The sequence below is a fragment of the Ranitomeya variabilis genome, chromosome 1 (assembly GCF_051348905.1).
Source record: "Ranitomeya variabilis isolate aRanVar5 chromosome 1, aRanVar5.hap1, whole genome shotgun sequence".
In the NCBI taxonomy this organism is placed as follows: domain Eukaryota; kingdom Metazoa; phylum Chordata; class Amphibia; order Anura; family Dendrobatidae; genus Ranitomeya; species Ranitomeya variabilis.
In genome coordinates this window covers 473,997,379-474,012,476 of record NC_135232.1, presented here as the reverse complement: position 1 = coordinate 474,012,476, position 15,098 = coordinate 473,997,379, and the positions used below count along the sequence as shown (strand labels likewise).

General features: G+C 45.3%; 1 protein-coding gene across 4 annotated transcripts in view; it reads left to right on the top strand.

Annotated features, from left to right (window-relative positions):
- The window catches only part of CORO2A (coronin 2A), a 224,074-nt gene that overhangs the window by 151,071 nt on the left and 57,905 nt on the right, over positions 1 to 15,098 (top strand). For all 4 annotated transcript variants that reach the window (XM_077250861.1, XM_077250872.1, XM_077250842.1 and 1 more), the window contains one exon: positions 7,742 to 7,858. In XM_077250861.1, coding sequence (XP_077106976.1) covers positions 7,742 to 7,858 — 117 coding nt within the window. The remainder of the gene's footprint in view (positions 1 to 7,741; positions 7,859 to 15,098) is intronic.

The following is a 15,098-nucleotide window of genomic DNA, read 5'->3' as shown; positions in this document are numbered from 1 at the left end:
GCCTACAAGTTCTTAAAATTATCTTAAAGGGAATCTGTCACCAGGTTTTTGCCACCCCATCTAAGAACAGCATAATGTAGAGTTAGAGACCCTGATTCCAGAGATGTATCACTTATTGGGCTGCTTGCTGCAGTCTTGATAAAATTAACGTTGAATCTTCTATGGATCTACCAGTTCTCTGAATGCGGATGTCTCTATAACACCTCACACATCACTGATTTATAGCTTTCTGTGTACACTGTGCATAGGTAGAAAGCAGCCAATCAATGATGGGGCGGGGTTATACAGTAGGGTTACTAGTCCTCTACTGATGATCTACTCATTTGTCTCTACATTATGCTTCTCTCAGATTACATGACAAAAACCTGGTGATAGATTCTCTTTAAAACTAGTGACTAGCATAACTGATGTGCTTTAAAGGTACCATAGATATAAAAAGTCTACACACCCCTGTTAAAATGCCAAGTTTTTGTTATGTGAAAAATGATACCAAGAAGAATAATTTCAGAACTTTTTCTATGTTTAATGCAACCCATAATCTGTACAAATCCAATGAGAAACAAGCTGAGATCTAGTAGGGTGGAAAAAGAAACTAAAATAATGTGGATGCATAAATATGCACAACCCTAAATTAATATTTTATTGAATTACCTTTGAATTTATGACAGCCTTCGGTCTTTTTGATAGGAGTCTATCAGCATGGCACATCCAGAGTTGGCAATCTTTGGCCACACTTTCTTGTGGTAACGCTCCTAATCTGCCAGATCCCAAGGGCATCTCATGGCTACAGCCCTCTTAGGCTGGACTATTCTGCCTGGCTATTCCAAAACGTTGACTTTCTTCTCATGAAGTCATTCTTATGTTGATTTGGAAGTATATTAAAGGTACCGTCACACTAAGCGACGCTGCAGCGATAGCGACAGCAATGCCGATCGCTGCAGCGTCGCTGTGTGGTCGCTGGAGAGCTGTCACACAGACCGCTCTCCAGCGACCAGCGATGCCGAGGTCCCCAGGTAACCAGGGTAAACATCGGGTTGCTAAGCGCAGGGCCGCGCTTAGTAACCCGATGTTTACCCTGGTTACCAGCGTAAAAGTTAAAAAAACAAACAGCACATACTCACCTGCGCGTCCCCCAGCCTCTGCATCCTGACGCTGACTGAGCTCCGGCCCTAACAGCACAGCGGTGACGTCACCGCTGTTGCTTTCACTTTCAGTTTAGGGCCGGCGCTTTAGTGTCAGGAAGCAGAGGCTGGGGGACGCGCAGGTGAGTATGTACTGTTTGTTTTTTTAACTTTTACGCTGGTAACCAGGGTAAACATCGGGTTACTAAGCGCGGCCCTGCGCTTAGTAACCCGATGTTTACCCTGGTTACCAGTGTAAAATATCGCTGGTATCGTCGCTTTTGCTGTCAAACACGGCGATACACGGCGACCTAGCGACCAAATAATGTGCAGACCTTCTAGCAGCGACCAGCAATTTCACAGCGGGATCCAGATCGCTGCTGCGTGTCAAATACAGCGATATCGCCATCCAGGTCGCTGCAACGTCACGGATTGCTGGCGATATCGCCTAGTGTGACGGTACCTTTAGGGTGGTTATCGTGGCTGAAATGTGAAATTTACCTTCAGCTTTTTAGCGGGGCATGAAAGTTTTGATGCAAAATTTACTGATATTTGTAACTGTTCATAATTTCCTGCATACTTTTTAGAATTATGGCCCAAAAGTTTAAGCTTGGTCTCAGACAATAACAAGGTTTCTCCATATTCTTTTGGTAGACATGATATAGGTTTTGGCAAAACATAGCCAAGCTTGGACTTTTTTTCTTTGAAAAAAAAAAAAAAGCTTTAGTCTTGCCACCCAACCCCACTGGCCAGATATATGAAGAATGCAGGAGACTATTGTCACATGCAGGACACAACCAGTACTTGCCAAAAGTTCCTTTAGCTCCTTTAATGTTTCTGTAGGCCTCTTGGCTTGGCAGCATCCCGGGCTAATTTTCTTGTCTTTTGATCAATTTTTGAGGGATGTCCAGTTCTAGGTAATGTCACTGTTGTGCATAATTGAAGCCACTTCTTGATGACGCCTTCACATTATTCCATCGTATATCTAATACTCACCTCCCGTGTCGTTCCCCCAGTGTCGGCATCCGCAGTTCTTGGGCTCAAGTGGTGTTCTTTTGACACGTGATGCCGGCGTCACTGTCCCCGCCTTCAGACAAATCGAATATGGCGAGAAAGTCCAGGCTGCAGCTGACTTCCTCTTCATGCTCAATTCTTCAGGAGGTGGGACAATGATGCTGGTGCTGAATGGGCATCGGCATCACGTGTCACAACAACTGCACAGGAGATGGAATGCTGGCACCACGGGAACAGCGCTAGCACGGGAGGTGAGTATAAATTTTATTATTTTCTTGGGGCCAAGTGAGGGGTATGAGAAGAACTTGTCTAGGTGGTGGAAAACTTCTTCAACATGAGTTTAAATGTGATCAGCCAATTCTGAACACAAGCACATCCCCAATTTTTGTTCAAGCTTATGCAACCACATTATTTTAGGTATATTATTTTTATTTTCCCCTTCAGATAATTAATTTGTTTCTGAACGGAGTTGTTCAGATTATGGCTGACATTAAAGGGGGAATAAGTTCTCAAATGATTCTTCTTGGTATGATTATTTTACATGACTCATACCTGGTAGACTTTTTCTGTACACTGTGAGGCCGGCGTCACACTAGCGAGTTTTACGGACGTATGAGCGCATAAACTATGTCCATAAAATACGCATTACACACGGCCCAATGATTCTCTATGGCCCAGCTCCTATCTGCCGTATATTACGCATCCGTAATATACGGTCTTGTACGGCCGTAGAAAATCGCAGCATGCTGCATTTGTCACCGTATTGCGCAAAAAAATCGCCAATGAAAGTCTATGGGGGCGAGAAAAATACGGATTCCACACGGACCAGCAGTGTGACTTGCGAGAAATACGCAGCGGTGTTAGTGAAAAGCCGGTAATTCAATTGCCGGCTTTTAATTTCTCCTTCACAAACCCGACAGAATATGAGACATGGTTTACATACAGTAAACCATCTCATATCCCTTTTTTTTTTGCATATTCCACACTTGTAATGTTAGTAGTGTGTATGTGCAAAATTTGGGCACTGTAGCTTGTAAAATAAAGGGTTAAATGGCGGAAAAAATTGGCGTTGGGCTCCCGCGCAATTTTCTCTGCCAGAGTGGTAAAGCCAGTGACTGAGGGCAGATATTAATAGCCTAGAGAGGGTCCATGGTTATTGGCCCTTCTGGCTAAAAACATCTGCCCCCAGCAAACCCAGAAAAGGCACATCTGGAAGATGCGCCTATTCTGGCACTTAGCCACTCTCTTCCCATTCCCGTGTAGCGGTGGGATATGGGGTAATGAAGGGTTAATGTCACCTTGACGCCTCTCCATTATTAACCTGGCTTAATGTCACCTTACAATAGCAAGGTGACATTAACCCTTCATTACCCCATATCCCACCGCTACACGGGAGTGGGAAGAGAGTGGCCAAGTGCCAGAATAGGCGCATCTTCCAGATGTGCCTTTTCTGGGGTGGCTGGGGGCAGATGTTTGTAGCCAGGGTGGCCAATAACCATGGACCCTCTCTAGGCTATTAATATCTGCCCTCAGTCACTGGCTTTACCACTCTGGCGGAGAAAATTGCGCCGGAGCCCACGCCAATTTTTTCCGCCATTTAACCCTTTATTTTAGCAGCTACAGCGCCCAAATTTTGCACATACACACTACTAACATTAGTAGTGTGGAATATGCAAAAAAAAGGGATAGGGGATGGTTTACTGTATGTAAACCATGTCTCATATCCTGTCGGGTTTGGGAAGGAGAAATGAAAAGCCGGCAATTGAATTACCGGCTTTTCACATATATCGCGCTGAATTAAATATAAATACAGAATATATATATATATATGTGTCTCAATGACATATATATACATATATATATATATATACACTCACCGGCCACTTTATTAGGTACACCATGCTAGTAACGGGTTGGACCCCCTTTTGCCTTCAGAACTGCCTCAATTCTTCGTGGCATAGATTCAACAAGGTGCTGGAAGCATTCCTCAGAGATTTTGGTCCATATTGACATGATGGCATCACACAGTTGCCGCAGATTTGTCGGCTGCACATCCCAAAGATGCTCCATACAAGGCAGGATGGATCCATGCTTTCATGTTGTTTACGCCAAATTCTGACCCTACCATCCGAATGTCGCAGCAGAAATCGAGACTCATCAGACCAAGCAACGTTTTTCCAATCTTCTACTGTCCAATTTCGATAGCCTCAGTTTCCTGTTCTTAGCTGAAAGGAGTGGTACCCAGTGTGGTCTTCTGCTGCTGTAGCCCATCTGCCTCAAAGTTCGACGCACTGTGCGTTCAGAGATGCTCTTAGGCCTACCTTGGTTGTAACGGGTGGCGATTTGAGTCACTGTTGCCTTTCTATCAGCTCGAACCAGTCTGCCCATTCTCCTCTGACCTCTGGCATCAACAAGGCATTTCCGCCCACAGAACTGCCGCTCACTGGATTTTTTTTCTTTTTCGGACCATTCTCTGTAAACCCTAGAGATGGTTGTGCGTGAAAATCCCAGTAGATCAGCAGTTTCTGAAATACTCAGACCAGCCCTTCTGGCACCAACAACCATGCCACGTTCAAAGGCACTCAAATCACCTTTCTTCCCCATACTGATGCTCGGTTTGAACTGCAGGAGATTGTCTTGACCATGTCTACATGCCTAAATGCACTGAGTTGCCGCCATGTGATTGGCTGATTAGAAATTAAGTGTTAACAAGAAGTTGGACAGGTGTACCTAATAAAGTGGCCAGTGAGTGTGTGTATATATATATATATATATACTGTATATATGTTTTAACGAACATTTGAGCACATAAATCCATTAGATGTCGGTTTTGCAAGCCTGCGAGAAAATATCGCAGTACGGATGCCATACGGATTACATACGGAGGATGCCATGCGCAAAATACGCTGACACACCCTGCCTACGGATGACATACGGATCACTATTTTGGGGATTTTTCTGCGTATTACGGCCGTAAAAAACGGACTGTATTTACATACGCTGAGTGTGACGCCGGCCTAAATCATATACATTTCTGAATGACTAACTTGCTCTTGTTTTGGGGAATTGAACAGCACATAATTCAGGTATCTTACATAAATATAATGTGTCTTGGAGAAATAATTTAGAATATATTTATTCTGTTTAATTGGAGGTATACTTTACTGCCAAAGGATGGGTGAGAATCTTGTTATAGGCAGGTCATACATAAACTGTTTTTCAGAGTATATGCTGGTCTGTGAGTATATTATTGTCTTTAACTATTTTTGGACTGCCCATAGACTGTAAATATCCGAGTGGTGAATTTGCCCTGTGACTGGGGTTAATATTCCAGCCCCAATTATAGGGGAAATTGGATTTAAAAAAAAAAGTATTTGAATATTGAAATGACCCTTGAAGGTCTGTTATGACCTCATGGGTGACTTAAGTGTAAAATAAAAGAATGAATAGATAAAAAAGCTGCCAATCTAAATTCATTGTTTCTAACCCTGCCCCTGCAGAGAAAAATAAAACATGTCAGATATGTAAATGTCATTGTTATGGAAAGAGGAAAAAAATGTAAATGTGTTTCAGTTATCATTTTGTAGTCATAAAAAAATCTTACAAATTGTGGATGAGGAAATGTGGAAACACTACAATAGAATACTTTCTCCGTGAGACTTTGTTCCTCGTCAGGAAAGTTATAGCACTGAGATGGATGGAGGGAAGGGCACCTACTGTATATCAAGGGAAAAACTGGTGAATTATATACAGTAATACGGCATGTCTGAGAATATAGTGTATAGGAACCGAGGATGTCCTCAAAAGTTCCATAGAATTTGGGAGAAATGGTGTGACTCATCTCTGACGCAATTATCCCCTAATACTATGACTACCTCAATTTTGCCCTATGGACCCTGATGTGTTTCAGGTTTACAAATACATGGGTTAAAATTCCTGATATAAAATGCCCAAACGAGTGCATTCTTGTTTCTAATTTTTAAATTATATAGACTTTAATATTTGATATGTTCTTTATAGTCAGCACATTTTAGATTAGTGCAATGTTTTAACCCCTTCACCCCCTATGATGTGTATATATACATCATTGCTCGTGTCCTTGCAGGGTCCGGTACTGAGCCTGCATGTTTTCCAGCACATGACAGCTGATTTTATCAGCTGACATGTGCCCCTAACAGCCGTGGGTGGAATCGTGATCCACCCACGGCTGTTAACATGTTAAATGCTGCTATCAATCTCCAATCTCTCTACAGCAGACCCCTGTGGTTGTCATTGCCACTCTGCAGTGAGTGCCGCCCAGTGGCCGGCATTCATAGCAGATTAGTATTTTTGCTACACATTGCAGGGCAGCAGTATTGCAGCTTCAAGTCTCCTAAGGAGAGACTATTGTAGCGTGTAAAAAGTAAAAAAAAATTAGAAAAATATAAAAGTCCAAATCACCCCCTTTTCGCCTCATTCAAAATAAAACAATAGAAAAAATATACATATTTGGTATCGCCACGATCTATCAAAATATAAAATTAATTAATCTGATTGGTAAACGGCGTAATGAGAAATAAATCAAATCGCCAGAATTACGTTTGGGTCGTCGCAACATTGCAATAAAATGCAATATCGGGCGATCAAAAGATCGAATCATATCAAACTGGGATCAATAAAAACATCAGCTCTGCATTTTTTTTTGCAAACTTTGGATTTTTTTTCACCACTTAAATAAAACAAAACCTACACATGTTTGGTGTCTGTGAACTCGAAATGTCCTGGAGAATCATAATGGCAGGGCAGTTTTAGCATTTAGTGAACATGGTAAAAAAAAACAAAAAACTGTGGAATTGCATTTTCTTTGCAATTTCACCACACTTTGAATTTAGTTTCCAGTACACGATATAGTAAAACCAATGCTGTTGTTCAAAAGTACAACTTGTCCCGCAAAAAACAAGGTCTCACGCAGCCATATTGACGGAAAAAATGAAGTTAAAGCTCTGGGAAGAAGGGAGGAAAAACGAAGACACAAAAACAGAAAACCTCAAGGTCGTGAAGCGGTTAAACATACATTTATACATCAATATATCCTACAGTTATATATATATTATTAATAATATGATGTAATATTTGTAATATTGTTCTGAATGGTAATGGTCAATGTTGTTAACAAAATCCGTTTATTCTGAAGTATTTTTCAATAAATATGTATATCAAAAACAGGCACCTCTTTTCCACCAATATCACCCAATATCGGGAAAATAAGTGTGAAAATAACATAAAAAGCAGGACTGGTGTATCACAAAGAGATGCAAAAATTATTTGACTAGCCAAACTTTAGAGAACTTTACAGCCCTTTAAACTGAGAGTTCACCACCCCCTCCCCCACTCCCAAAAATCTGTGTGGACAGGAATTAAGGAAAGTGGCCTGAAATATTTATCCCGTGATCACTTTGTAGAAAATGCACAGTCCACACCATCTTTCATAGATTTACATTCTATATCGGTGACATTGTATAATAGGACATTTCCCTGTTTATTATGCTGTAATTGTGTTTTCAGTATAATATTGTGTTCCTGCCTCAGTAGTGTTATTTATCATTGTGTACATATTGTTTTTATAGGAATCCGATGGTAAGAGTCATAAAGCCAGCAAAGTTTTGTTTCTGGGAAACATGAAGAAGCTGATTTCAGCGGGAGTATCTCAGTGGAATAACAGACAAGTTGCCCTCTGGGATCAAGTATGTGTAATTATGTATCTTACAAATGATGACAAGCTCTGGGTCCGAGATAGCATTCATTCTATCTAATATATAATTGCCTAGAATACTACTTCCTGCAATTTGTGCCAACTTCCGTGGCTTTGTCCGGAGCTATTGTCCGGAGCTAATGTCCGGAGCTAATGTCCGGAGCTAATGTCCGGAGCTAATGTCCGGAGATAAGTGACGTCACCAGTGTCCTACACCCAGGCAGAGCACAGTGGCCCCAGGCAGAGCACAGGGGCCCCAGGCAGAACATGGGGCCCCAGGCAGAGCACAGGGGCCCCAGGCAGAGCACAGGGGCCCCAGGCAGCATATGGGGCCCCAGGAAGAGCACAGGGGCCCCAGGCAGCATATGGGGCCCCAGGCAGAGCACAGTGGCCCCAGGCAGAGCACACACCAAATCGAAGGCCGAGGGGCCCCGCCAACCAAATCGGAGGCCGAGGAGCCCCGCCCACCAAATCGGAGGCCGAGGGTCCCCGCCCACCAAATCAGAGGCCGAGGGTCCCCGCCCACCAAATCGGAGGCCGAGGGTCCCCGCCCACCAAATCGGAGGCCGAGGGGCCCCGCCCACCAAATCGGAGGCCGAGGGTCCCCACCCACCAAATCGGAGGTCGATGGTCCCCGCCCACCAAATCGGAGGCCGAGGGTCCCCACCAACCAAAAGTAAGTGCGGCCCCAAAAGTAAGTGCGCCCCCGAGTGCAAAAGTAAGTGCGCCCCCGGGTGCAAAAGTAAGTGCGCCCCCGGGTGCAAAAGTAAGTGCGCCCCCGGGTGCAAAAGTAAGTGCGCCCCCGGGTGCAAAAGTAAGTGCGCCCCCGGGTGCAAAAGTAAGTGCGCCTCCGGGTGCAAAAGTAAGTGCGCCCCCGGGTGCAAAAGTAAGCGCGCCCCCGGCCCCGGGTGCAAAAGTAAGCGCGCCCCCCAGTCCCGTGTGTGAAAAGTGCTGCTGTAAAGCTGGTAGCGCTGTTCAAGCACCATGTATTTCCTTCAGGAAATGCCTATCTAATATATAATTGCCTAGAATACTACTTCCTGCAATTTGTGCCAACTTCCGTGGCTTTGTCCGGAGCTAATGTCCGGAGATAATGTCCGGAGCTAATGTCCGGAGATAAGTGACGTCACCAGTGTCCTACACCCAGGCAGAGCACAGGGGCCCCAGGCAGCATATGGGGCCCCAGGCAGAGCACAGGGGCCCCAGGCAGAGCACAGGGGCCCCAGGCAGCATATGGGGTCCCAGGCAGAGCACAGTGGTCCCAGGCAGAGCACAGGGGCCCCAGGCAGCCTATGGGGCCCCAGGCAGAGCACAGTGGCCCCAGGCAGAGCACAGGGGCCCCAGGCAGCATATGGGGCCCCAGGCAGAGCACAGGGGCCCCAGGCAGCATATGGGGCCCCAGGCAGAGCACAGGGGCCCCAGGCAGAGCACAGGGGCCCCAGGCAGAACATGGGGCCCCAGGCAGAGCACAGGGGCCCCAGGCAGAGCACAGGGGCCCCAGGCAGCATATGGGGCCCCAGGCAGAGCACAGGGGCCTCAGGCAGAGCACAGGGGCCCCAGGCATTTATGGGGCCCCAGGAAGAGCACAGGGGCCCCAGGCAGAGCACAGGGGCCCCAGGCAGAACATGGGGCCCCAGGCAGAGCACAGGGGCCCCAGGCAGAGCACAGGGGCCCCAGGCAGAGCACAGGGGCCCCAGGCAGCATATGGGGCCCCAGGCAGAGCACAGGGGCCCCAGGCAGCATATGGGGCCCCAGGCAGAGCACAGGGGCCCCAGGCAGCATATGGGGCCACAGGCAGAGCACAGTGGCCCCAGGCAGCATATGGGGCCCCAGGCAGAGCACAGTGGCCCCAGGCAGAGCACAGGGGCCCCAGGCAGCATATGGGGCCCCAGGCAGAGCACAGTGGTCCCAGGCAGAGCACAGGGGCCCCAGGCAGCTTATGGGGCCCCAGGCAGAGCACAGTGGCCCCAGGCAGAACATGGGGCCCCAGGCAGAGCACGGGGCCCCAGGCAGAGCACAGGGGCCCCAGGCAGAGCACAGGGGCCCCAGGCAGCATATGGGGCCCCAGGCAGAGCACAGTGGCCCCAGGCAGAGCACAGGGGCCCCAGGCAGTATATGGGGCCCCAGGCAGAGCACAGTGGTCCCAGGCGGAGCACAGGGGCCCCAGGCAGCCTATGGGGCCCCAGGCAGAGCACAGTGGCCCCAGGCAGAACATGGGGCCCCAGGCAGAGCACAGGGGCCCCAGGCAGAGCACAGGGGCCCCAGGCAGCATATGGGGCCCCAGGCAGAGCACAGTGGTCCCAGGTAGAGCACAGGGGCCCCAGGCAGCCTATGGGGCCCCAGGCAGAGCACAGGGGCCCCAGGCAGCATATGGGGCCCCAGGCAGAGCACTGGGGCCCCAGGCAGCATATGGGGCCCCAGGCAGAGCACAGTGGCCCCAGGCAGAGCACAGGGGCCCCAGGCAGAACATGGGGCCCCAGGCAGAGCACAGGGGCCCCAGGCAGCACATGGGGCCCCAGGCAGAGCACAGGGACCCCAGGCAGAGCACAGCGATATTTTGGACCACTGTGCGGTGTTTCAGACCCCCTGTGTGATGTCTGGGGCCCTGTTCTTAAGTATATTAAAGATTAAAGTAACGTATATTAAAGTATATTATAGATCAAATTTGACACGTTTATGAGCACCATTGAGTGATATACTCAAGAATGACATAATTTTTCAACATTTTATGGTTTCAAACTGTAAACACTCAGAGTTTTTTTTACTTCAACCAGAAAACCTTAACGGTTCATAAAAAACTTGACTGTTCAGGATATGATAAAAGTCATAGTATTCTGAATCTTTAACTTATAAAGATACCTTTACATGGGGTGATTATTGGTTCCAGAGAGGCTTTCGGCCGATAATCGTACACATGGCTGGTGACAGGACAATACAATATAAACGTTCAAAGGTAAACACTGATAACATTAAAATCTAATATATAATTGCCTAGAATACTACTTCCGGCAATTTGTGCCAACTTCCGTGGCTTTGTCCGGAGATAAGTGACGTCACCAGCGTCCTACACCCGCTCAGGGTGGACAAAGATATATGCCTTCGTGGTGCGCGGCACTTTTCTGATTGGTTGCCGCCTGCCGCGAGCGACCAATCAGAAATGTGCCGTACTGTCAAGAATTGTCAAGAGCTGGTGAGTGCAGCCATTTTTTGTTCTTTCTTACTATTATTTATTAATTGTATTATTCTTACATTTGAATAAATAAAGTATATATGGATTCTAGACTCCCGATTCTTTAGAATCGGGCTGCCATCTAGTACAATATATATCCTTCATGTATACACACATTTCAGCCTTAGGCCACGTTCACACGTTCAGTATTTGGTCAGTATTTTTCCTCTGTATCTGTAAGCCAAAACCAGGAGTGGGTGATAAATACAGAAGTGGTGACGTGTTTCTATTAGACTTTTCCGCTGAGTGTTCCACCCCTGGTTTTGGCTTTCAGATACTGAGGTAAAATACTCAGCAAATACTAAGTGTGGCCTTAATGGACTGTGGTCTGTCAGTATAAGGCCACATTCAGTATTTGGTCAGTAATTTTCCCCAGTATCTGTAAGCCAAAACCAGGAGTGGGTGATAATACAGAAGTGGTGCATATGTTTCTATTAGACTTCTCCTCTGATTGTTCCACCCCTGGTTTTGGCTTACAGATACTGAGGTAAATTACTGATCAAATACTGATAGTGTGAACGTGGCCTTATATCATAAGGCAAATCAATACGCATTGAGGACAAAAATCTATTTTAACTAAAGTGCTATTTACATGCAATGCTGATCAAGGATGAACAAAGAAATCCTGGCAGCCATTAAACAATCCATCAGCTCCTCACATTCTTGCCACAAAGGACCATGGGAGGTGACATAAGGCCTTCTTCCTCCCATGTACCAACTTAGATACCATGGTTGCTGTTCACCTTAGCATCTAAAGGTAGATAAACTTGTGGAAGGGGCTCAGCCTGTGGTCCCACTCTATACAAGTCCTCCTGACGTCTGATGGGCATACATAGTGGATGTTGGGAGAAGGTGGCAGGGGGTGGAACTGATCGACACCAGACCCTACCTCTTCACATGGCCTCTGATGCCGGTCACCCTTTAAACAACCATTTATATGAATGTTTAGTCCCCGTCATTGCTCCATGTGAACGTGTATAGCAAATGACTGACAAATTGTTTATGCGGACATCTAAAAGCATTGTTTACTGGGATGCTACACCATCTGTGTGTGGCAAATACTCGTATGGATGGTTGTTTGAAGGAAACCCCCCTGATAATTGTAGCATGTAAATGTCATTATTTATTCCATGTAGATTGGCTTTTATGCTTGAGTACTAAATAATGAGTGTACTGGGACACGCATTGTAGTGTATCTTATTGTCAAGTACTCCTTGGAGCTTTTAAAGGTAGTCAGTCACCAGGTTCTTGCTACCTCATTTGAGAACAGAGTAATATAGGACAGAGACCCTGATTCCTGTGATGTGTCACTTACTGGGCTGCTTGCTGAAGTTTTTATAAAATTACTGTTTTATCTTCTGCAGATCTAGCAGTTCTCTGAAAGCTGAGCTCTGTATAACCTCGCCCACACCACTGATTTCAGTGAAAACTGCATAGGCAGAAAGCTGCCAATCAGTTGTGGTTATGGGGTTATACCAAGCTCATTAATATGGAGGACTACATGGCAGCAGGTTTTACTAGTCCTTGTTTTTCTTCTCTTTCAGGTCGGACCGGGGGCTTATCTACAGCATTATAGAATACTATAGATAAGCTCCGAAAGGCAGTGGCTGCATGTTATAGCGGCAAAATGAGGTGACAGGTTCCCTTTAAGACCTTGGGAAGTCTATAGCATTTATTGTGGCAGCAGCTCAAAACAATCAACAGCTGCCTATAAAAGCATGTTTAACACCACTAAATATTACCGTATGTAAAGTGGAGAATCAGCTCACAGTTTATAGAAACTTTCCATTAATATCAGCAGCTGTAGTTTTCTACAAGGAGCTACACTATTGTATTGTGGCATGTACAGTCATCCAGTTATCTCCCTATTCCTGTGCCAGGATGACACACAGTGTGTACAGTGGGCACTAAAAGTTTAGCTTTTTTTTTTTTTAAATGGTGATTACTTCTGTCTGTTTGTTGTGATGCCATTTTCCTGTTGATGAAATGAAAGTTAATGAAGTTGTCATCGTGTAAGATGGGGTGGGGAATTTTTTTTCTGCGAAGGGCCATTTGGATATTTATTCTATCCTTCAGGGGCCGTACAAACTCCACTCACAAAGTACATCCTGACTCTGCACTGGTTTCAGGACGTAATCTTTCATTGCATGACCTTCATTGTTCAGTAGTGAACACTGTGTGCGTGTGCTAACAGAGCAAGAAGAAATTAATGAGCTGGTTGTAATCAAAATACACCTCCCTGCCCAAGAATGCGGTCCCTGAGAATCTGCTCGGGGACCTGATAAAAGGTCATCAAGGGCCGTAAATGGCCCTGAGGCCTGAGGTTCCCCACCCTTGGTGTAAGACCTTAATTGTAACCAAAATGCATTGGAACATAGGTATGGTCATTTAAGAAAAGAAAACTGACTGCCAAAAGTTTTGCATATACTATTTATTGATCACAACATAGAGAGTAATACATTGTTTACAATGCCATAACTTAGTATTTTGTTGCATAACCTCTTGCTTTAATTACGGCACCATGCCAATGGGGCATTAAAGCCACTGGGGTATTAAAGACATACTAAGGGATCTTGCTCCATTCACAAATCTGCAAACAATTCATCTTTATTGCCATGGCCCCAACTCCTTTCTTTAACTCATCCCAAAGGTGCTCGATAGAGTTTAAATCAGGTGATTGGCTTGGCCATTCCAACAGGCGAACATTTTTCTTTGCTAACCAATTTTTTACTAAATTGTATGTGTGCTTAGGATTATTGTCTTGCTGGAATTTCCAGCCCCTGCCTACTTTGGTTTTACCATGTGGCAGCATTACATTCTCCAGTATATCCTTGCACATGGCAGCGTTCATATTTCCATCAATTCTATGCAGAGGGCCAATGGTAGATGCAGAAAAGCAGCCCCAAACCATGACATTGCCACCACCATGTTTCACTGTAGGTGTTTGGTACCTTACATCATTAGCTTTTCCAATTGGTAGGTCTATATATAGTGCTTGTCATCACTACCAAACAGATTGGTCTTGATTCAGAATGAATCAAGTTCAATCTGTCTTTTTTCCATTGGCTGTGTTCTTTGGCAATCTTAAGTCAGACCTTCCGGTTCTTTGCAGAGATGAAAAGCTTCTTGACTGGAACTCTCACATTTAACCCTGCTGCTGTTAGCCGTTGCACCACAGTTTGATGATTCACTTTGACCCCATATTCTTCTTTCATTTTGTGCAAAATCTGTACAGCACTTTTATGGACATCAGATATATATTTATTTTACTTATTTATATAGCGCCATTAATTCCACTGCGCTTTACAGACATCATTGGCACTGTCCCCAATGGGGCTCACAATCTAGAATCCCTATCAGTATGTCTTTGGAGTGTGGGAGGAAACCAGAGAACCCGGAGGAAACCCACGCAAACACGGGGAGAACATACAAACTCCTTGCAGATGTTGTCTTTGGTGGGATTTGAACCCAGGTCCCCAGTGCTGCAAGGCTGCAGTGATAACCACTGACTAAGTGTCTGACTAACCACTGACTAAGATACTGACTTCTTAATAATGTGATCAACTTTGGAGGAAGTTTTCCACGGTCGTTCCCTTCTAGGTTTGTCATCCGCTCCATAACCTTCTTTTTCTTTCTTTATTATACATGACACTTGACTCTGAGAACAGTTGAATTCCATAACTACCACTTTTTGGCTTTTGCCTGACTTCACTCTCAGAATAATAAGCTTCCTCACATCCAGTGATACATTTGGCTTTGTCTTTACCATGCTTTAATATAAAAACAAAAGCAAATTTTTAGGCAAAATTCGATTAGCCATGACAAAATATGCAAAACATTTGGCCCAGCAAATGTAGAAAACCAACACATAAAGGGATAAAACAATGTCAAACACAATTTTCATCCTTATAGCTGACAACCATTTGCTTCTGGTTTACTAAAATAACCAGGAAAATGGCATCACAACAACCAGAAAAAAGTAATCACACTGCTATGCAAAACT